The following is a 22,252-nucleotide window of genomic DNA, read 5'->3' on the forward strand; positions in this document are numbered from 1 at the left end:
GGCCGAAGTTTTCAACGCGAAAACGTGTACGTCGGACGTTCAGCGCCGCCATCTTGTAAACCTAGAAGTTTGACAATGGCGTTTGGAACATCGAGTATGATTCCACTGATGTTCCAAACGCCATTGTCAAACTTCTAGGCTTATAAGATGGCGGCGCTGAACGTCCGACGTACACGTTTTTGCGATAAAAACATCGGCCGCAACCTCTTTATTTATTTTTACGTAAACTAAAACAGTAGTAAACAATATATTAAGGCTTGTCATACACAAGAAACCCAAATATTTGTTTATGTAAAAATGAATATGTTAAATAGTATTAATATAAGGGCAAAAAGCAAAGTTTTTAATAATAACTATAACTTTTTATAATAGTAATTTTTCTAATGTAAAACTAGTTTATTAATACGTAAATATTAAACGTACAGACTAAGCAATATTTAAACATTCTTTTATTCAATTTATATTTTTTATTTAAATTTTTTCAGATAAAATTCAGAAAGTTAACTGTAAGTTTTGTTTAATCATTCATTATTTACACTCATTTACAAAAAAGTTACGCATCAAGAAGGAAGCAATGAAATCCAATGATACTTTATTAGGCTAAACGCTGATTATAAGTGATTACAATATCATAGCAAAGGTACAATTTCTTCTGTAGTAATGGTGCAATTTAAATGAATCTTTAGTACTTTGTAGGACTGAATACTCAGAGTGATGATCGGGCTTGTAGGCATATGTGCCTGTAAGTCTGTATGCGCGATTTGTCCACAGATATCTCTCCAGATCCCTCGTATATGGCCAAAGCGTCTCACTCCAGTCCAACAAATACCAGATGGGGAACAAATCTGGAGATTAGGCAGGCCAAGGTAATGTAGCATCGTGGCGAGACATTCCTGGAAAACTAGTTGTGTGTAGTTGAACATTAGCTTTCCGAAAAATGGCTGTTTGCAGCCCTGCAATGAAAGGTAACATTTGAGACCACAGGATTTCTTGAATGTACCGTTGTGGCATCTGTGTTATATGTACCAATTAGGGATGACCGACTATCATATGAGATGGATCGCCAGACCAGACGCTAACTGTGGGGAAGTGTGCCGATCAACATTGAAGGTGGACTGAAGTATTCACTAGTGATTTTTCACAATAACACGAGAGCCACTAACACGCTGTAGAACCCTGTCTCCTCCTGCAACATCTATGTTGCAGGAAGAGACAGGGTTCTACAGCGAGCCTTCCGTCTCTGTTCTAGGTCGCCCAGAACCTGTCCACCAAGTATGTGTGCCCTCATGTAACCATTACCTTCAACACCCCGTCAGAGTCAAGTCAGAAAGACTCAAACTCCTTCAACTGTGCAAGTTTCTTTGCGTTGTACAGGCATATCTGACTACGAAGATCTTCAAACTATAGATACATTGAAAATTCTAAACACAGCGAGTCTTTTTATAGAATATTGGGATAGCAATTTCAAGGTACTCTTGTAACATTACTTGGCGTGCGATCGGATCACAACAGAAACGGTTGCATACCTATCTGAGGCAAAGCTGTATGCCAAATTTTGCATTAATCGGCCAATTTTATCTAGTTGCTTAACTTTTTCGTCAATGAATGTATTGATTTCATTGAGTGAGTGATTGATGTTCTTATTTTAATGATTAACTACATTAAATAATTAGCCTCCAGAATCTGAAGATCAATGCAAGAATTATGCCGAAAAATTTCAAGAAAAATAAAGGTAGCATAATTTATTTTATTTATTGATTAAGAGGGTAGTTTCACTTAAAATATTATTGAGGCCAATCGAGTCCCTTAAAATTGGCGTCCATATCGAAAATTTTGTATTTATCTAATCGAATATTTATTATTATCTCCTTAAAACTATATTTTAAAATCCTTTTTACTTATATTTTAAAACAAAGAATAGCATTTGGTCCGAGTTGGATGTAATAATTCTTGCCACAACTCATAAAACATAGCACTTAATATCGTGATAATGATATTAAATGGCAATAAGTGCCATGTTTTACAACTTTAAATATTTTAAAAATAATTTATAAAAGCTCTAATATAAGAAAACAATTCGCCTCATACAAAATAAATATTAATTTATAAAATTTTAGAAAAAATATTAATGAAAATGCACAAGATATGTAACAGTACTAAATATATATTCGATTATATATCGCTTTATTTGATATTAGAATTAATAAATTGAAAAAAAAGGCATTTTCTTGACTTTTCTGTTAAAGAGAAAATACATTGTGTAATTAATTAATTTCGATTTTAATTATATAAATAAACATATTGTTATACAAGGAGGAGCTTTTTCTTTCTTTTTAATACAGAGATTACTCTAAAGGTTTTGCAATACAAGAAAATCATCCATGATGAATTAAAGGGTTTATTTTTTAATAATAAACTACATATGGCACATTATGCATAAACAATTCCATCAATTTCCCTTAATCTAACTGAGACAGACCCCTTTCTATTGTTACTATTAGAAAGTTTCTACAGAAGCATATCGTGCAATGATTTATTATGATTTTTGTGTTGGACTGAATGAAAAAGACTGTTATAAATTATTGAAATTGGCTTTTGGGGATGATGCTCCGTCCTTTATTATTGTGTTCAGATAGTACAAAAAAATTCAAAAAGGTCGTACTTCGTTCTACAATGAACCACGTGAAAGGTGACCATGAACATCAGTGACTCCTAAAAATTAACTGCTGTCTAATGTATGATTGCAGAAGTCCAAAGATGTACTTATGAAAAAATACAGGAGCGACTGTAGATTGGAGCCTCTGCAATTGCAGACATTCTGCATAAGGAGTTATGGTTTGAAAAAATAGTGTATTGCTAAATACCGCATCAGTTGACAGATTTCCAAATGTCAGATCATGTCAGAATCTTTCAGAAAATTCTGTAGATATTGTACCAAGGTGTGCACCAGATAATTTCCAAGATTATCGCAAGTGATGAGATATACATACAATATTATCTGTCCCACACTTCAAGAAAGCTAGATAAAGAATCATAAATATGATTCAGAGAGCAATAAAAAAATTGTGTTTGCTATTTTGTTCCATAGCACTGGTGAAAGCGATTAAGCTTGAAAAACAAAAGACAATAACAGCTAATTAGTACGCTACAGTTCATCTTCCTAAAATTATGGAGTCACTGAAAATTTGAGGTCTAATTTGCATTATGATAATGCTTCATCACACACTGACAAGTAAACTGTTGATTTTCTTCAAGCTAATATCAGAATCATTGCCAAATCTAGTAAATATCGTGAATGTTCAATATGTGACTTCTGGCTACTTTTTAATCTCATAACATTTGAGGGATCGCAAATTTAACAGGAAGAATGAAATCGAAGCTTCCGTGACAGAGTATTTTGATAGCATTCCAGAAAATGAGTATCATCATGCTTTTGATCTTTGGAAGGAGCGACAACATAAGTGCATTAGCCATAGGAGAGTACTTTGAACATAAATAAAAAATATTTTGTTTTAGGCCTTATAGTATTTATGTATTAATTTATTATGTATTACAAAACTTTCAGAGTCATCCTCGTAAAATAAAACTATAAAAGATTTAAAAAATTAATACATTTTTATAAAAATAGAAATTAAAATTTCGAATTTAATAGAAATTTTCTTGGATTACATATATTTTTTTAAATGAGAAATACATTATTAAATCACAGGGCGGCCACAATTAAAGTTTTCCATCTGTAATTGTAACCAATAAGCAGATCGACACCAAGATATGTATACAGACTGTGCATTGGCTATGGAAAAGGATTTTGCAAAAACCATAAATATTTCAAAAACTTCCGCTAAAGGATAGCTTAAGGAAAATACACGAAACAGCATTTATTCGTCCCTTGCGGAACGAATAAATGCTGTTTTTATACAGCATTTATTCGTTCCGCAAGGGACATGACTTCTGCAGAAGCTCTTTACTGATATAAGTTATGATGCTCAATGTGTGCCATTATTCAGATGTAAAATCTGAAGGCGATGCAAAAAAATGCAGATTGTTTCATTTTGCTTGGAGCGCCATAAATGTCATTGTTTTCATTGACTTTATTCGTAATGTTCAAAATAACAAATTAAATGTCACTTTAAAGTTGGTTTTCGTTATTTACTGTGTTTTGCTTTGTTTATTTTCCCGTAAAACGGTCCTTAGCAGAAGTTTCAACCAAATTTTTATTTTTGAAATTTTTTACTTTATCCTTAGCATACACTGTATACGAAATTTTTACAGCTGATTGGTTACAGCTAGAGCATTTTGAATAGGGAAGCTTTAATTATGATCACCTTTTACATGAAAATGAGCAACCGTGTAACAATTCACATTTTTATGGGACTTTTCAAATAACCCTTTCCGCCCTTTGAGTACTAATAAGGCCTTTTTAATGCCTATTGTGGGTTCGATTAGGCCCACAACGGAGAAACCGGATAATAAGGGACGGAGCCCAACATATCCAAGACAGACATTCCAAGAAAACTTTTCGAGGTTTTTCGACCGAATGTTTTCTCAAAGCTGTCTGCTGGACACCTTAATCAATTCCGTTCTTCGGTCGTTATTGGGACTCAAACGCATCATTTTCTATGTTAATGATTCCTAATATACTGATCATGATCCTCAAAATGAGTGACCACCAGTGACGATGAAAAGCCACTTTGAATATTTTGGAAATCGTATATCAATGAGAAATTTTAAAAATTACAAATATACTAATTTAATATAAAAAAAAATGAGCAGTATACGCCTAACATATCTGAAAACCAAGTAATACATTTACGAATACATGTAATGCCTTAGAAGAGAAAATTATATATTTAAAAAAAATTTTTTTCGTGGAAGATTGCAACGATAAATAAGGATTGATATGGAATCGTCTTTCTGAAAAAGATTGAAAAACGATTTTTTGTGCTTACGACAGAAATCCACGAAGGTATATGTACAAGGTCTGTCCTAAAAGTAAATGTACTGATTTTTATTTCAAAGAATACATGAGTTACATCAAACTACAAACGATCTCTTTCAAAGTACGATCCTTGCGAGATCACACAGTGGTGCCAAAGTTTTCTTCACTAGTTGTAGTAATACTTGAAGTCGTTTTCCTCAAGGGTGTGTCATACAATTCGTCGGTTCAACTTTTTTGATGTTTTTCATTGGCCTGAAATGATGACCTTTAAACTTGCATTTTATCTTAGAGAATAGGTAGAAGTCGCACTAGGTCCGGGTGGAATTTTTTTTGGCCAAAAACTATATTAACAGCTCTGTTTGAGCAGGCGTATTACCATGGTGCAGCACCCAATTTTCTGCAATGTCCCTGCGGACTTGCTTGACCCGTTTTTGAAGTCGTTCCAAGACATCTTTGTAGAAGGCCTGATTAACTGTCTGTCCTGAAGGTAAAAATTCTTTGTGCACGATTTCACGGCTTTCGAAAAAAACGATATGCATCATCTTTACCCTGGATCTTTGTGCCATCTACATACCATGTTTCTCGATAAAGTGACATCTCCATAAGCTTCTTTTAAATCTGCAAATGACTCGGTTGCAGATTTCTTGAGTTTCACACGAAACTTGATAGCGTAACGTTGTTCGAGATTTTTCTCCATTTCAAACGTAACGGTCTGTTAAAACAGTATCTTACACAGAGATTGTGCACGTTTGATTTAACCGATCAACTTGAAATAAGTCTAGACATGCTGCTAAGGTATCTAGCAATATGGAAATACCAATTAATGATGTGTTAAGCTGCACAGACATTAAATAAAAAATCAGTACACTTACTTTTGGGACAGACCTTGTATATTACGTGTAGAATAAAAAGTTGTTTTTGCTACTATGTTTCTTTTTTGTGTGTCATTTTCTCATTCAAAGAATTAAACAATAGCTTCCTGTTGTGAATTTTTAGAATTTAAAAGTTTTTTGTATTGAAAATAATTTTTTATACAAATGTATTATTATTTTTTTAAATGTCAATTTAAAAAAAAATTATTTCTTCAAAAAAATTGATGAAACATCATAGGTTATATCCGAAGAAGTTAACTGTCATTTTTTTTGTCTGGACTTATGTCTTGGACTTGTCTGGAAAATGCCTTAGGAGATACAACATCAACACCGCGTAGCTGTATGTTTAAAACAGAAATGTAACACCTGATGAGGGGTGCAAAATATACAAAATATTGCACCCGAAATGCATAGTGAATAAAGAATAACGAAGATAACACTCAGAAGTTTTTTGTCTCTGATAAAATGCGGTCCAGACAAAAAAACGTCGGTTAACTTTTTCGGATCTAACCTATGATGTTTCATCAATTTTTTTGAAGAAATAATCTTTTAAAAAAATTGACGTTTAAAAGAATATAAAGAAAACCGCACCATTAATATAATACATATCTATTTACTTGTATTATTATTGTTTTATTACTTTCCTGTCTCTGCTATATATAACAGAGGGAAGTATGGCGATCGGTCAAAAGATAAATCCCCAAGATTTTCCAAATATTTTTGTACTCAGAGGACCTTGAAATGTTGAGAAATGCAAAAAAAACAAATTCAGGGGTTTTTTTGTATGTATGAATGATAGTGTGTGGGGAGCGCAATTTTGTTCACTCTCTTTGAAACTTAATGTGCTTTTTGTCGAAAATTTCTGATATTTTGCAGAGAGATTTATTTATTAGGGAAATTTATGCTAGTAAATTTTGGTGGTTAAAGATCGAAGAAGTGGGGAGATAAAGGGGATCGTATGTCATATCTCGTGTAGTGTAGGAGTTAATAGTAATTTTACTCGTGATTAGCATTTAAAATATTTTTTAAAATAAAATCCTTCTCTTATTTCCTCTTTAATTTTCAAAATTAAGCTTTCTTCCATTTTATAATAATTAAAAATTTTAAAAGTTTTTAATAATAAAATATCATAACAGATGGCGCCACACACGAAGTTTTAAATGTTTGGAAAGTTAAGCAACAGTTGCTAGACATTTTTAGTTATATTTATATAATACATTTTAAATAATTTATAAAACTATTTTCAGAAAATAATGACAAAAAATAATAATTAATGTATAGAGCGTACAAAGTGTGACATAAAAATTTTAAAAATAACAAGCATTAAAATTTAATTATTATGAACTTTTAAATAAATATTATCTTGACTTCGATTATGTATTAATATCCAACATATTAATTAATATTTTTCTTTTTTATTATATAATGCAATATTTGTGTTTAGAAGAAATCATATTTAAATTATCATTAGAATTTATAATGATATTTCTGTGCATATTTAATAAAGTTAATCTTGTTAATCGTGGATTACTATTTCTTAAGTTTGAAAACTTTTGAATGTTCTTAATGTTTAGATAAAGAGTAACATAATGTAACTGAAGCTCTTAAATTATTCTGTTATATCGGTTTTAGTAAGTCACACTTCTCCTTCGAAAATGGTGAGCATTGATGTCACCAGAATGAAAATTTGAATTTCAAGTTAACAAGTTTAATGTCCGAGTATCTCAAAATTTTCTGTGGCCGTAAAATTTAAGCCGTTCCGAATAATCTGTTGACAAAATTGAATACAATTTATGGCGCTTCTGAGTGCGTTTTCCACGAGTACTCTTGTGTCCCGTTCAGGACACTGGTATCAGTAAAAGAATGTTTATGCGAGGTTGCTATGGAGCCATGTCCTGTTTGGTTTGGAGTCATAGTGTTTGTTCATCTTAATCGTCTGTATTCATACGGAATATAAGCGAAAATGATCACAGACGGAGCAAAATATGGGAGTACAGAGGGCGGAGGATTCACGAGAAAATAGCTTCGAGTATAAAGTACCGATAATTTCAACTTGACGAGACCGTATTACATAGAAAACCTTTCACACTGTGCCCGGGACCTGTAACGTGACTTGGAGTTAACGCAGTTTGATTCTAGCTAGATTTTACTATATACAATTCAAATACAGCTTTGTGGTTTAAAAAGAAAGCATTTATATTTCCCACAAGAAAATTTAATAAAGGTATATAGAACTTGGTTTTATGGAAAAAAAACACACATGAGAAAATCCCACACAAAAATTGTGCACAGAAAAATCCCATTGTCATGTAAGTGCACAAAAATGTTCGTATACGGAAAATTGTTCATACCGAGAAATGACCAAGTGGAAAATTACCCATAAGAAAATTTCTGACACCAAAAACAATCCAAAATGAAAAATTTCCTCACAGAAAAATATACACTTATAATAAATTTTCACGTAAAGGTGAAGATATATGCGCAACTTCGACTACCATAAATATTTATAAGTTTAGTTAATAATATAAACGAGAATAATGTTGCGAGTGACCTTTAAATATATCATTATGGTTTATGCACAAAATTAACTTTTTATGTTGTAAATAAAAGAACCAGCCTTTATATTTTATCGTAGTTTTAGAGTGCATTAGCTTTTCAAACTTTTTGCAGTAAAAATTACTGAATGCTAAACATGTAATGCTAAACAATAAGTGATGTTTAGCGTTACATGTTAAAACACAATAAGTACAGTAGTCTGAAATTTCATATATATCAGACATGGGCAAATGCCACTCTTTTTTGAGTTACATGCGGCTGTTGCTGAAAGTGTTAATTTCTGCTTTTTTATTATTATTTTTACAATTTTATTTCCACAATTTTGTGAAAATATGTTTATTAAAAAAATTAATATTTATTTTATATTATATTTATATTATATAATAAAATCGCGGTACAGAACTGCGGCTCCCATGCATTTTGCAAAACCTACATTTTAGCTCCCACCGAACTCTTGCTTGCCTACCCCTGATATATATTATCAAATTTCTTACGAAATATTAGATTATTTACAAAATCCGTGGTGAACATGATTAAAATTTTTAAACGTTAACTTACTCATATTAAAGTACTTTTATTAATTTAGCTTAATTTCGATCCTTCGATTTCGTGTATCCAGCCAGGATCCATTCTGAGCTGCTACTGCATGGATTTAATAAATACTGATTTGTTCATATAACTAAATGTATAGGATGGAAAAAAAGTTCGTAAAAACTTTAAATCATTCATAAAAATGGAAGAATTATCGGAATCAAATGCGGTTTGCATGATATTTTCAGCATGGAGGTTTTATCTTGACAGGAGGAAAATTAGTTCCGAAAATCACCGATAGATGGCGTTGACACACTAAAACCACGAATAAGCGTGTAATCGATAATGAAAATGTCTTTCAATGTGATTCCTGATTGAAGGTATTTAAATTCCCAATTTTTTTGATCAGGTCCTTCCACTTTGCTGAAATTGAAAAATGCTATTCGCCATTCACATTCATCCATCCAAACTTGCTGCACTCTGCAGATGCGGCCGTTGTTATTTGGCTAAACTGTGTTATAACCTATGGTGGAGGCCATATTCAACATTATGCATTATCGTTTGCATCTCTTTTGTATGTTAACGTCATCTATCTGTTATTTTTGTAACTAATTTTCCCCGTCAACAAAAACATGTCGTTCTGACTATACTTATCACCTAAACTGCATGTCATACCGATAATTCTTGAATTTTTAGTTTTTACGGCTTTTTTGCCAACCCTGTACTGTACTGTACATGTTTAAATAGATTTGTTTAATATTTAATTTGTTTAATTTATAGATAAAAAATAAATACATTTTTATATTTACATTTTAAAATTTTATTAATTAAAAATCCTTTATTAATTTTAACTTATCTACTTTGCGAAACAACTTACATAATATACTCTTGCTTTGATGATTTAATCGTAGGAAATACACGTAGACGTTATGCGAGCCGTCGTAAATCGAAAATTAATTCTGCATAGGGTATTTGTTTTATACTGACGTTCTGTTTCTGGAGAGTAAACTATAAAATATAACATCGAAGCAAAAACAAATATGGCCCATCAGTTAAACAAAATAGAAAATATATTAGTTATTAGTTTTAAAAGTGAAAGTCGTAAAGGTCGTAAAGCGAGGTGTATTCTTATCCTATAATATAGGTCTGCTTTTAAATTAAATTATTAAAACATTTTAAAAAATAGTTTTATTAGAAGTTTTTGTATAAAATTTCATTAAATTTTAAAAACATCAATTTTGAAATTTCATATTGGATTTTTTCACCAAAGTTTTAATATTAAACTATGTTTAATTGGATCGTTATCTTCATGCAAATTATTTAAAGAAATTGTCTTTATCAATATTAATAATCTTTATATCTTACTGTCTATTTATTTGCAATCTATTCATATAAAACTTTCATAATTTCGACGAAATTGCATAATCATTAAAAAAAATACAGGTTTCTGCAGCTAATTCGTAAGACATATCACCAAATATTGGAATTTATATGCTTTAAAGACAATTTTGGCTTTTTGGTATCCTTTAAAATAGCTTTGTTGTCATCTAAACATTTAAAGAATGCAAATAGATATTTATTAGTAAATAAATAAGTAAATAGATAAATTTAAAATTTAAAACATTAAAAATAATTTTAGATGAGTCGTTCCAAGTGCGTTTTATCCACTTTCTCTTAATTTTCAGATACATTTAAATCTTTTAAAACTTTAAACTTTTTTAAAGAAATAAAATACGTACAATGTTTCTTTATTAATAAAACCCTCTTAAATATTTTATTTTAATTTTTGTTAATAAAAACAGTATTAATTTATAGGGAAAAGAAGCCACTGCAAACCTCTAGTATTCTCCGAGTATGGAAAAAAAATCTCCAGCTTTCCTTTCGACGGACCTAATTGATTTATAAATAACCATATAGAATGTACTGTACTGGCTCCTCTTCTGGTATTAAGTTAAAGATTTGTTTGTCTTTTTTTGTGTTTAAGTTTCAATGTAAATTTAATATAAAAAAATAATTAACCAAACTGCTATTTCAACTTTAAGCACAAAAGCTACAGGAATTTGTATAGGCAGTTGAAATTTAAAACTCGCTATTCTGTATTATTTTAACTAAAGTTAAATTAATTTAAACTTTAGTTAAAATAATCGGCCTCATCAGCATTGCATGCCTAAACTTCATTTGTTCTTGGAGAAACTCTATTGAAATAAATTTCTACTACTTTTTTTATATATATTTGTAGTCAATGTTGTAATATGTACTTTTGAAACTTTTCAACTTTTTTAAGACGGCTCTTAGAGCATAAAAACTTACTAAAAGAGCTTGTTTTGTATTCCCATTATAGGTTTGGCCATATTCACAATTAGGGTCAGCAGATGGCAAAAGATACAAGACAAGCCACTAAATAAATTTTGAACAGTTTAAAACTGGAACCGTATCTTCCGGAATGATTACTGAATATTCTCTATATTCTTTTAAATATTTTTTACGTTAAAAATTCAGTTAAAAATAAAAAAATTAAAACATAGTTTCTATTAAACTTGTAAGTTCTATTTTGTAATATCACTTTTTGTTAAACAAACTTTAGAAAAATATGAGCATTTTCTAATGATTTTGTAAATCGAAGGAAAAAATGTCTATAGATCCGAAAGAAAAGCCGTAGCTACAGTTTAATAATATTTAGTTATACTTGAGTTGAATTTTTTGAAAAGGTCTATGCGAAATTTCAAAATTGATATTCTTAAATTTACTAAAAAAATTTTACAAAATCTTTTAATGAAATCAATTTTCTTTTGCTTTAATATAAAGTACTGTACAGTACAGTACATTTTCTTTACGACCAATCTTTTTATGTGAGGTTAGCCGATTGGGGTGAGGATTTTTCCGGAAGCCGAGCAGTCAACTCCGTCCTGTGGGAGTGTTAGGATTCACTGAGACAGGTTTTCATCGTAAACAGTTTATTAAACATAAAAAAGATGCTTACAGCTACTGTTTACAATCGGCGTAAGGCCTATCCAAGGGCGAACCAGTCCGTAGTATAAAAAGAGTCAATTGTCCAATACGAACGATGAGCTACCGGTGAATCGATGTGGAGAGCGATGGCCCCGGGGCGCACTGCACACTTGGGAAGGAAGGTCATCGTCGGGAAACACCTGGGCGACCTTCTGAGTTAGACGTCGAAGTCAATCTCGAACCGTCGATGCTGCTTTCGCTAATGTTGGGATGGGAGCACGAAAATTTCGTGAAAGAAACGTTTTGAATCCAAGACCAAGAACTCTTTTATGTCTTTGAAAACGCGGTTTTATGGATTTTCTAACCGAAGTCGCCCCTCCATTGATCTCTCATCGTCACACGGTGACAATTCGAAACCCTTCGAAGGGCGCAGGAGAGGTCAACTTTGAGACCGAACACGATTCCTCTCCGGCCTCGTTTTCTTCGACTTTAATCTAACTACAGTAGAGCGTCGTTTATCCGAAAGCTGGTTATCCGAAACGTCGGTTAACCGAAAGCATTCCAGTCAGCAAATTTAAATTTTCGCTAGTGCTGCGGCGCTGCAATCTTTGGCTATATCTTGGGCTACTCCAATATTTTAATTGCTGGTGTGCGTGTTTTAGCTGGCAGCACTGGAACTTTTGTGTGGTGTTTTTCTGAGGACTGTGTGTCCTGCTGAATTGAACGTTTTTGATACTAGATCAACTTCTAAAGTATATATTTTTTTGTTTTTATATTTTTCAATATATTTATTTTGTTTGTAAAAAATAAAGAAATACTTTTTAACGATACAATAGCCACGAGTATTATTTTAAAAAGTTTACGTTAGACTTAACATCGACGAAAATTCAACGCGAAGCAACACGCAACGGAGAAAAATTTCAACATGGGATGGGTTAATATATTTTTTCGTACATAATCAGTTATCCGAAAAATAAGTTATCCGAACAGCCTCATCCCCCAATTGATTCGGATAAACGACGCTCTACTGTATTGGTTTAAATCTTTTAACAAAAACAACTTTCATTGTTTATTTCAGACCTTTGATTTCGTTTTTTCGTGTTATGAAACTGATTCGTTTAAAAAGTCGTTGGATGCCTCCTTTCGGACCTCGTTTGGGTCCTCACATTTAAAATTACCACTTTTATGATTAACACATTTTCTGTTCTATCTGAATGCCATTACTAATCATCAGTCCTATCACTAATGTTTGAGATGTACCGTACTACGGCCGGTTGGCCGAGCTGTTAAGGTGGTAGCCTACCGCTTTGGGATCGAATCCGAACGGATCGAGACATCTCCAGAAGTTTTTCGGGTGTGGTCCATCCAGATATGTCAGCCAACATCCCTCACCACCCGGCCTTCTCATTGTGGGCCTGGCTGAACCAACAATGGGCTTGCTAAAAGAGGCCCTCTTAGTGCCCACAGGGTGGAGAGTTTTAAAAAAAGGCGTACCGTACATACCATGTAAACTACGTTCCATTTGTTGAAATTTACACAAATTATAATTAAGTCAATTAGTATCGTTAGCGGCTAATCAAATATTAAATTTAGCTTTTTTCATTATACACTGAAGTAAGTTTTTAATGTACAAAAATTTATATTAATAATAGAGAGGTTGTAGCCGAAGTTCAAATGTTAAACTTGTACGGCAGGCAAGCAAAAGTACACGTTTGACGTTTGAACTCCAAGTAAAACACATTGCACACTGACTCATGGGATATTGCTCAAAAATGGCGGAAACGTTTAACAACGACGAATGTTACCAGCGAAGGTAAATAAACAAATTAAACTGTTTAAAAGTATTTATAGGATGTTTAATCACTAGATAATTACAGTAGACCCCTATAAAACGGGTTCGTATAATGCGGATTCGTACATAGCGGCGAAAAAATTGCGATCGTATTCGTATAAAAACGCTAAAAGCAACTCGTAAAATACGGTAAAACGTCATCGCCGACTCATGTCTTTTTTTTAACTCTTTCCGCCCTGTGGGCACTAAGAGGGCCTCTTTTTGAAAGCTTATTATGGGTTCGGCCAGGCTCACAATGGAGCTGCCGAGTGGTGAGGGACGGGGCCCGACATATCTGAACGAGGACACCCCCGAAAAATTCCTGGGGAAATGCATTTGTAATTTAATGTGATTGTGATTGCTATGACAACAAACTAAATTTAATATTTATTGCATTTTTTGGAATCCTTCCTTTTTTCATTATTGTTCAATATTGTACAACAAATCTAAAAAATATTTTTTTATACTTGTTTAAAATGAAACAATAAAGTTTTAAATAATATTAAAAGAGAAGATAAATGTAAAGAAAGCTGTTGACAAGATTGTTGGAGCATGAGCACATGTCAAACCATAAACAAGGCAGAAATAGTGGCTAAAAAATAGCATGATTTCACATAACCTGTCATAGACTGACTTGGATGAGATGGTCAGGTAAGAAGTTGTTGTCAAGAAGAATAACAAGTGAATTTTGTTATCAATTATGTTATATAGATCAAAAGAAGAAGAATATTGTAAAGTCTCTACCACAAACAAATTGTTTATCTATTATACATTTTCTGTAAGGTAAGGCAAAATCAGGAGTGGAAATAAGGACAGATTTGAATAATGTCAAGAAAGAGTAAGTAAGTTATCTGTTGTATGACCATTGTTTTAATAAGTTGGTCAACACTGTAGAAATATGTAAGGAATCTATCATATCATTAATAGAGGAGAAGTGCAACAAGTGTAAATGTTCAGAAATCTACAGACAATCATATACAGACAGACAACACAAAATTTGTCAAGGGAAATGCTGAAAGATGATAATATTGATACACCAACAAGTGCTTGGAGTAGTCAGGCTTTGTGAAAAATGACAGTTTAAAAATAAGTAGATAATCAGTTGGCCAGATAATGATTCTGAATTTGATTAATTTGAACAGACTTTATATATTCAAAATAAGCTTAAAAGCTAAGTTTACAACTGGAAATAATAGCATGGCCAAGATAAGTTTCTTGGATTTGATAAGTTATCATAAAACTACCTACTTTTCAGTTTGGAGTTTACTGAAAATCACCTTATCCTTTTATGTCTTGCTATAGTCTTCCAATATAGAACTTTTTATTAGTTGTCATTCTCTCTATCATAAGAATATTTTGTTACCACTGGATAATCCCTGAAAGTGCAGTTCAATACAGTATGTAAAACATCTTTATTTGTAACAAGATATTAATTAATAACTTTCTATAAGGTTCTGAGAAAAGTCCAGCATTCCATATTTCCAAATACATTAACTCTGATCCAGTATTAAAAATATTCTCTAAATCATTTACTTTTCAAATAATGCAAATTTCTAAGTTACTCTGTCTAATTAGATATTTGTCTATTAAACACACAGTAACTTCTTATAGCATTAAGAATCACAGTTTTAGATATGGTTCAGTGAATATATTTAGAACTGTTAAAATGTTTATCGGTATCTTTATTGTATAACAGTTAGTTTATATTGGTGCAATGACACGTGATAAGAACTAAATTATTAGAACACAATAAAAGATAATATACAGGCTAAAATGAACTTCAAGTTGGTCATTTTAATCCAAAATAATAATATACAAATACCTAATTGTCCAATTAGAAAATAATTGACATTGACAAATTAATAATTGCCAAATGTGTTTGATTGCTACGAAACTTGTGTGTGGAAAATATGTTTTACTGCTTCCCTTCTATAGCCATACTTTCTTCCATACTTGAAAGAAACTGCTTAATTTAAATACAGTGGACTATCATTAACATTAACTATTGGTTAATATCAGATTTTTGATGTCTAAGCAAAAACTTATACTTGACTGTAAGTCAGAAATGAAGAATATTTTTTTTAAACTAAAAGGATTCATCTTACATCAGAAAGACCTAGTGAACCTGTATAATACATTGCAGATTGCATAATTATATAAATTTAGTATACATGCACCAATAATATACATAAACTACACTTAATTACATTTTTTATTGGAAAAGACAAAGAAAAATATATTTTCATAACATAAGTTTAATTTTATTACACTATATTTTGTCTGGTAGCTTTATAAACCACAAAATATCACAAGTTCTCCATCCCTGGTGTAGGAAAAGAAGTTAATGACTATAATTAATCTTTTTTCTAGTTCAAAGTATACACATTATACTAAATAATATTAGTTAATAGTGATGTCCCTTCCACTTAACTGTCAGAATTATTATTATTGTTTTCACAAAGTTTTAACAAAAGATAAGAGTTTAGCTATTTTACGTATTCAAAACTTCAAGATTTTTCAAGGTTTACATGCATAACATATGAAAAGTACTATGATCTTATATTGTACAGTTATATTAATTTTTAAGGAATTTGGTTTTTAAAATGCCAAAACCTAAACTAATAAGTATTCTTTTGGCTATCAAATAAAAGAGAATTATAAATTCCAATGCTTTTTTATATTCTCAATCTGCCATAAAGTGCAAGATTGAGGTATATAAATTCTTTTTACTGAATCAGAAATTATTTATTAACATAACATTATTTCCAGGATTATGGTGGATAACATTCACAAAAATTATCAGAAAATAGAAACTGCAGTCATAAAATGAAGTACAGTACAGTACATAGTGAAAATTAACAATTGGTATGGAGTATAACTTTCTTTGAGGACAAAAATTACATGCTATGGGTTTAAGTCAACTATTGGTTAATGTAAACACTTACAGTCTCACAAGTAGCGATGCTAAGGTGAGTCTATCGTAATATATTATCATATTTGTTAAATACACTAAGTTTATCTTTTTAAAAGTAGGCCCTACTATGATCTTATATTGTACAGTTATTAATTTTAATATGTAATCTTAATATGTAAATCTTATTACTTTTGATAACTTGAAAGAATCATAAAACAAAATAAAAAAATTGAAATAAGTTACTGACAGTGGCATATTATAGTTTCATGAGGTCCAGGTGAATTTGAATTAGTGGCCCCATATACAATACAGTACAGTGTTGACTTCAGACATTTTTTTTAGGGGAGAATTTTTTGAGGANTATTTAATTCAAATAATTTTCAAAATATATTTTGCAGAATGACATATATGAATGGGTGAGAGATCACAGGGTACATCATAAATTTTCAGAAACAGATGCCGATCCACACAATGCTAAAAGAGGATTCTTTTTCTCTCACATCGGATGGTTATTAGTAAGAAAGCATCCAGATGTTATAGAAAAAGGAAAAACTATCGATTTAAATGATGTATGGGCAGATCCTATAGTACGATTTCAAAGAAGGTAAATTGAAATTTTTCAATGTATTTAGTCTACATTTATCTCGATTAGAAGAGTAACATATGGTCATTTATTTAATTTTTAATTGGGCTGCAATTTGAAATAATTGTAGACCTATAAATTTTCACTGTCCTCCGTCTGTCCACCGTCCGTTCGCCTGTCTTTCCTTAATCTCGAGAACGAAGTTAGATATATGAACGTCAATACCAGATATAGAAAACTTAGGAGCAGAATGTCCCGTTTAACTATATATGAACTTCCGTTGCCAACCGGACGTTATGTTATTTCAATTCAAAATTTTCCCTGAAAGGAGTTAGATAGATGATCGGCACGACTCCATTGTTAACGGAAAAGTATGATATACAGGGACAAGATAATACAGTACTGTACTAATTTAAGGTAGAGAACATATATTTTAAATTAAATAAATTTAAAATATGATTAAAAATTGCAGCCCGGCATTGTGACGATGTCACAATAAATAATTGCTTGTTATATGTAGACTATTCTTACTTATATTACAATATAGATAAATTTATTTATATATTTTATAGTTATTTTTTAATAGTAATAAATGTTATTTATTTTAAACTATTTCTTATTTCACTATTTAATTTTTAGATAGTATTCTGGTTTAACAGATTTTACTTTTAAACAAAGCATTAATTTCTATATAAATAATATTTCACATAATTTAATTTATTGTTATATTTATTTTTTCAGGCATTATACCCGTCTAGTAGTTATGTTGTGTTTCGTTATACCAACATTGTTACCCGTATGGTGTTGGGGTGAAACTTATTGGAATTCATATTTTGTGGCTACTTTATTAAGGTATTGCGTCTCCCTGAATGCTACATGGTTGGTGAATAGCGCAGCACACATGTGGGGAAATCGTCCTTACGATAAATCAATTAATCCTAGACAAAATAAAATAGTCACCTTATGGGCATTAGGTGAGGGTTTTCATAATTATCATCATACTTTCCCATGGGATTATTCTACAAGCGAATTAGGATCGAAAATTAATTTCACTACAGTGTTTATTGACTGTATGAACTGGTTAGGTTTGGCATACGATTTAAGAACTGTTTCACCCGATATTATCAAACAGAGACGTTTAAGAACTGGTGATGGAAGTGAATAATGAAATTATATACATTGTTTCTTTATATATATACATATATATATATATATATATTATTTTTTCTTATTTGTTACGGAATAATTATTGTCAAATTATACAAAATATTTAAACTTGTGGGAACTGATTTATCTATATAACCTCCTGTTCTACATTCTAAGAATGTAATGATTAAAAAAAAAACTATATAGATAATAAATCATAAGACGTCAGGATATAGTTAAATAAGTTTAGAGTAGTATGACGTCTGATTGCAATTATGATGCAATATCTAGTGATTGTGTTTGAAATTATGCTACAGTATATGCATTAACTAAAGCAGTAACTGAAAGAATAGAGAAATTATATAAAGTGAACCTTTTATTAAAGCACATCTTTTAAAAAAGTTCAATTAAAGCTTTTAATTTAATTTTTAAATTAATTTTTTTAATTTTTCTAAATTAATTATAATAAATGCTGTCATTTTTGTANAGTCCAAAGATGTACTTATGAAAAAATACAGGAGCGACTGTAGATTGGAGCCTCTGCAATTGCAGACATTCTGCATAAGGAGTTATGGTTTGAAAAAATAGTGTATTGCTAAATACCGCATCAGTTGACAGATTTCCAAATGTCAGATCATGTCAGAATCTTTCAGAAAATTCTGTAGATATTGTACCAAGGTGTGCACCAGATAATTTCCAAGATTATCGCAAGTGATGAGATATACATACAATATTATCTGTCCCACACTTCAAGAAAGCTAGATAAAGAATCATAAATATGATTCAGAGAGCAATAAAAAAATTGTGTTTGCTATTTTGTTCCATAGCACTGGTGAAAGCGATTAAGCTTGAAAAACAAAAGACAATAACAGCTAATTAGTACGCCACAGTTCATCTTCCTAAAATTATGGAGTCACTGAAAATTTGAGGTCTAATTTGCATTATGATAATGCTTCATCACACACTGACAAGTAAACTGTTGATTTTCTTCAAGCTAATATCAGAATCATTGCCAAATCTAGTAAATATCGTGAATGTTCAATATGTGACTTCTGGCTACTTTTTAATCTCATAACATTTGAGGGATCGCAAATTTAACAGGAAGAATGAAATCGAAGCTTCCGTGACAGAGTATTTTGATAGCATTCCAGAAAATGAGTATCATCATGCTTTTGATCTTTGGAAGGAGCGACAACATAAGTGCATTAGCCATAGGAGAGTACTTTGAACATAAATAAAAAATATTTTGTTTTAGGCCTTATAGTATTTATGTATTAATTTATTATGTATTACAAAACTTTCAGAGTCATCCTCGTAAAATAAAACTATAAAAGATTTAAAAAATTAATACATTTTTATAAAAATAGAAATTAAAATTTCGAATTTAATAGAAATTTTCTTGGATTACATATATTTTTTTAAATGAGAAATACATTATTAAATCACAGGGCGGCCACAATTAAAGTTTTCCATCTGTAATTGTAACCAATAAGCAGATCGACACCAAGATATGTATACAGACTGTGCATTGGCTATGGAAAAGGATTTTGCAAAAACCATAAATATTTCAAAAACTTCCGCTAAAGGATAGCTTAAGGAAAATACACGAAACAGCATTTATTCGTCCCTTGCGGAACGAATAAATGCTGTTTTTATACAGCATTTATTCGTTCCGCAAGGGACATGACTTCTGCAGAAGCTCTTTACTGATATAAGTTATGATGCTCAATGTGTGCCATTATTCAGATGTAAAATCTGAAGGCGATGCAAAAAAATGCAGATTGTTTCATTTTGCTTGGAGCGCCATAAATGTCATTGTTTTCATTGACTTTATTCGTAATGTTCAAAATAACAAATTAAATGTCACTTTAAAGTTGGTTTTCGTTATTTACTGTGTTTTGCTTTGTTTATTTTCCCGTAAAACGGTCCTTAGCAGAAGTTTCAACCAAATTTTTATTTTTGAAATTTTTTACTTTATCCTTAGCATACACTGTATACGAAATTTTTACAGCTGATTGGTTACAGCTAGAGCATTTTGAATAGGGAAGCTTTAATTATGATCACCTTTTACATGAAAATGAGCAACCGTGTAACAATTCACATTTTTATGGGACTTTTCAAATAACCCTTTCCGCCCTTTGAGTACTAATAAGGCCTTTTTAATGCCTATTGTGGGTTCGATTAGGCCCACAACGGAGAAACCGGATAATAAGGGACGGAGCCCAACATATCCAAGACAGACATTCCAAGAAAACTTTTCGAGGTTTTTCGACCGAATGTTTTCTCAAAGCTGTCTGCTGGACACCTTAATCAATTCCGTTCTTCGGTCGTTATTGGGACTCAAACGCATCATTTTCTATGTTAATGATTCCTAATATACTGATCATGATCCTCAAAATGAGTGACCACCAGTGACGATGAAAAGCCACTTTGAATATTTTGGAAATCGTATATCAATGAGAAATTTTAAAAATTACAAATATACTAATTTAATATAAAAAAAAATGAGCAGTATACGCCTAACATATCTGAAAACCAAGTAATACATTTACGAATACATGTAATGCCTTAGAAGAGAAAATTATATATTTAAAAAAAATTTTTTTCGTGGAAGATTGCAACGATAAATAAGGATTGATATGGAATCGTCTTTCTGAAAAAGATTGAAAAACGATTTTTTGTGCTTACGACAGAAATCCACGAAGGTATATGTACAAGGTCTGTCCTAAAAGTAAATGTACTGATTTTTATTTCAAAGAATACATGAGTTACATCAAACTACAAACGATCTCTTTCAAAGTACGATCCTTGCGAGATCACACAGTGGTGCCAAAGTTTTCTTCACTAGTTGTAGTAATACTTGAAGTCGTTTTCCTCAAGGGTGTGTCATACAATTCGTCGGTTCAACTTTTTTGATGTTTTTCATTGGCCTGAAATGATGACCTTTAAACTTGCATTTTATCTTAGAGAATAGGTAGAAGTCGCACTAGGTCCGGGTGGAATTTTTTTTGGCCAAAAACTATATTAACAGCTCTGTTTGAGCAGGCGTATTACCATGGTGCAGCACCCAATTTTCTGCAATGTCCCTGCGGACTTGCTTGACCCGTTTTTGAAGTCGTTCCAAGACATCTTTGTAGAAGGCCTGATTAACTGTCTGTCCTGAAGGTAAAAATTCTTTGTGCACGATTTCACGGCTTTCGAAAAAAACGATATGCATCATCTTTACCCTGGATCTTTGTGCCATCTACATACCATGTTTCTCGATAAAGTGACATCTCCATAAGCTTCTTTTAAATCTGCAAATGACTCGGTTGCAGATTTCTTGAGTTTCACACGAAACTTGATAGCGTAACGTTGTTCGAGATTTTTCTCCATTTCAAACGTAACGGTCTGTTAAAACAGTATCTTACACAGAGATTGTGCACGTTTGATTTAACCGATCAACTTGAAATAAGTCTAGACATGCTGCTAAGGTATCTAGCAATATGGAAATACCAATTAATGATGTGTTAAGCTGCACAGACATTAAATAAAAAATCAGTACACTTACTTTTGGGACAGACCTTGTATATTACGTGTAGAATAAAAAGTTGTTTTTGCTACTATGTTTCTTTTTTGTGTGTCATTTTCTCATTCAAAGAATTAAACAATAGCTTCCTGTTGTGAATTTTTAGAATTTAAAAGTTTTTTGTATTGAAAATAATTTTTTATACAAATGTATTATTATTTTTTTAAATGTCAATTTAAAAAAAAATTATTTCTTCAAAAAAATTGATGAAACATCATAGGTTATATCCGAAGAAGTTAACTGTCATTTTTTTTGTCTGGACTTATGTCTTGGACTTGTCTGGAAAATGCCTTAGGAGATACAACATCAACACCGCGTAGCTGTATGTTTAAAACAGAAATGTAACACCTGATGAGGGGTGCA

The 22,252-nt window shown here is 31.4% G+C and overlaps 1 protein-coding gene and 1 pseudogene across 1 annotated transcript; both read left to right on the forward strand.

Moving 5' to 3' along the window:
• Nucleotides 1-2,525: 2,525 nt before the first annotated feature.
• Nucleotides 2,526-3,037, forward strand: LOC111629100 (annotated as a pseudogene).
• Nucleotides 3,038-13,619: 10,582 nt separating this feature from the next.
• LOC111629101 (stearoyl-CoA desaturase 5-like) lies at nt 13,620-18,520 on the forward strand. The gene is made up of 3 exons (XM_023372964.1): nt 13,620-13,660; nt 16,984-17,196; nt 17,917-18,520. Exons 1-3 carry the CDS (start codon nt 13,620-13,622, stop codon nt 18,338-18,340), a joined length of 678 nt encoding a protein of 225 aa, XP_023228732.1. The 3' UTR covers nt 18,341-18,520.
• Nucleotides 18,521-22,252: the final 3,732 nt, after the last annotated feature.

The sequence above is a fragment of the Centruroides sculpturatus genome, unplaced genomic scaffold, assembly GCF_000671375.1.
Source record: "Centruroides sculpturatus isolate CEXI.00-Female unplaced genomic scaffold, Cexi_2.0 scaffold422, whole genome shotgun sequence".
NCBI lineage: Eukaryota > Metazoa > Arthropoda > Arachnida > Scorpiones > Buthidae > Centruroides > Centruroides sculpturatus.

Bases quoted from the DNA above. Each gene is read 5' to 3' on its own strand.
- LOC111629101 (XM_023372964.1), top strand. From the start codon at position 13,620: ATGGCGGAAACGTTTAACAACGACGAATGTTACCAGCGAAG. The intron at 13,661-16,983 runs GTAAATAAACAA...TTCAAAATATAT, and splicing joins GACGAATGTTACCAGCGAAG to TTTGCAGAATGACATATATG. The intron at 17,197-17,916 runs GTAAATTGAAAT...TTATTTTTTCAG, and splicing joins ATAGTACGATTTCAAAGAAG to GCATTATACCCGTCTAGTAG.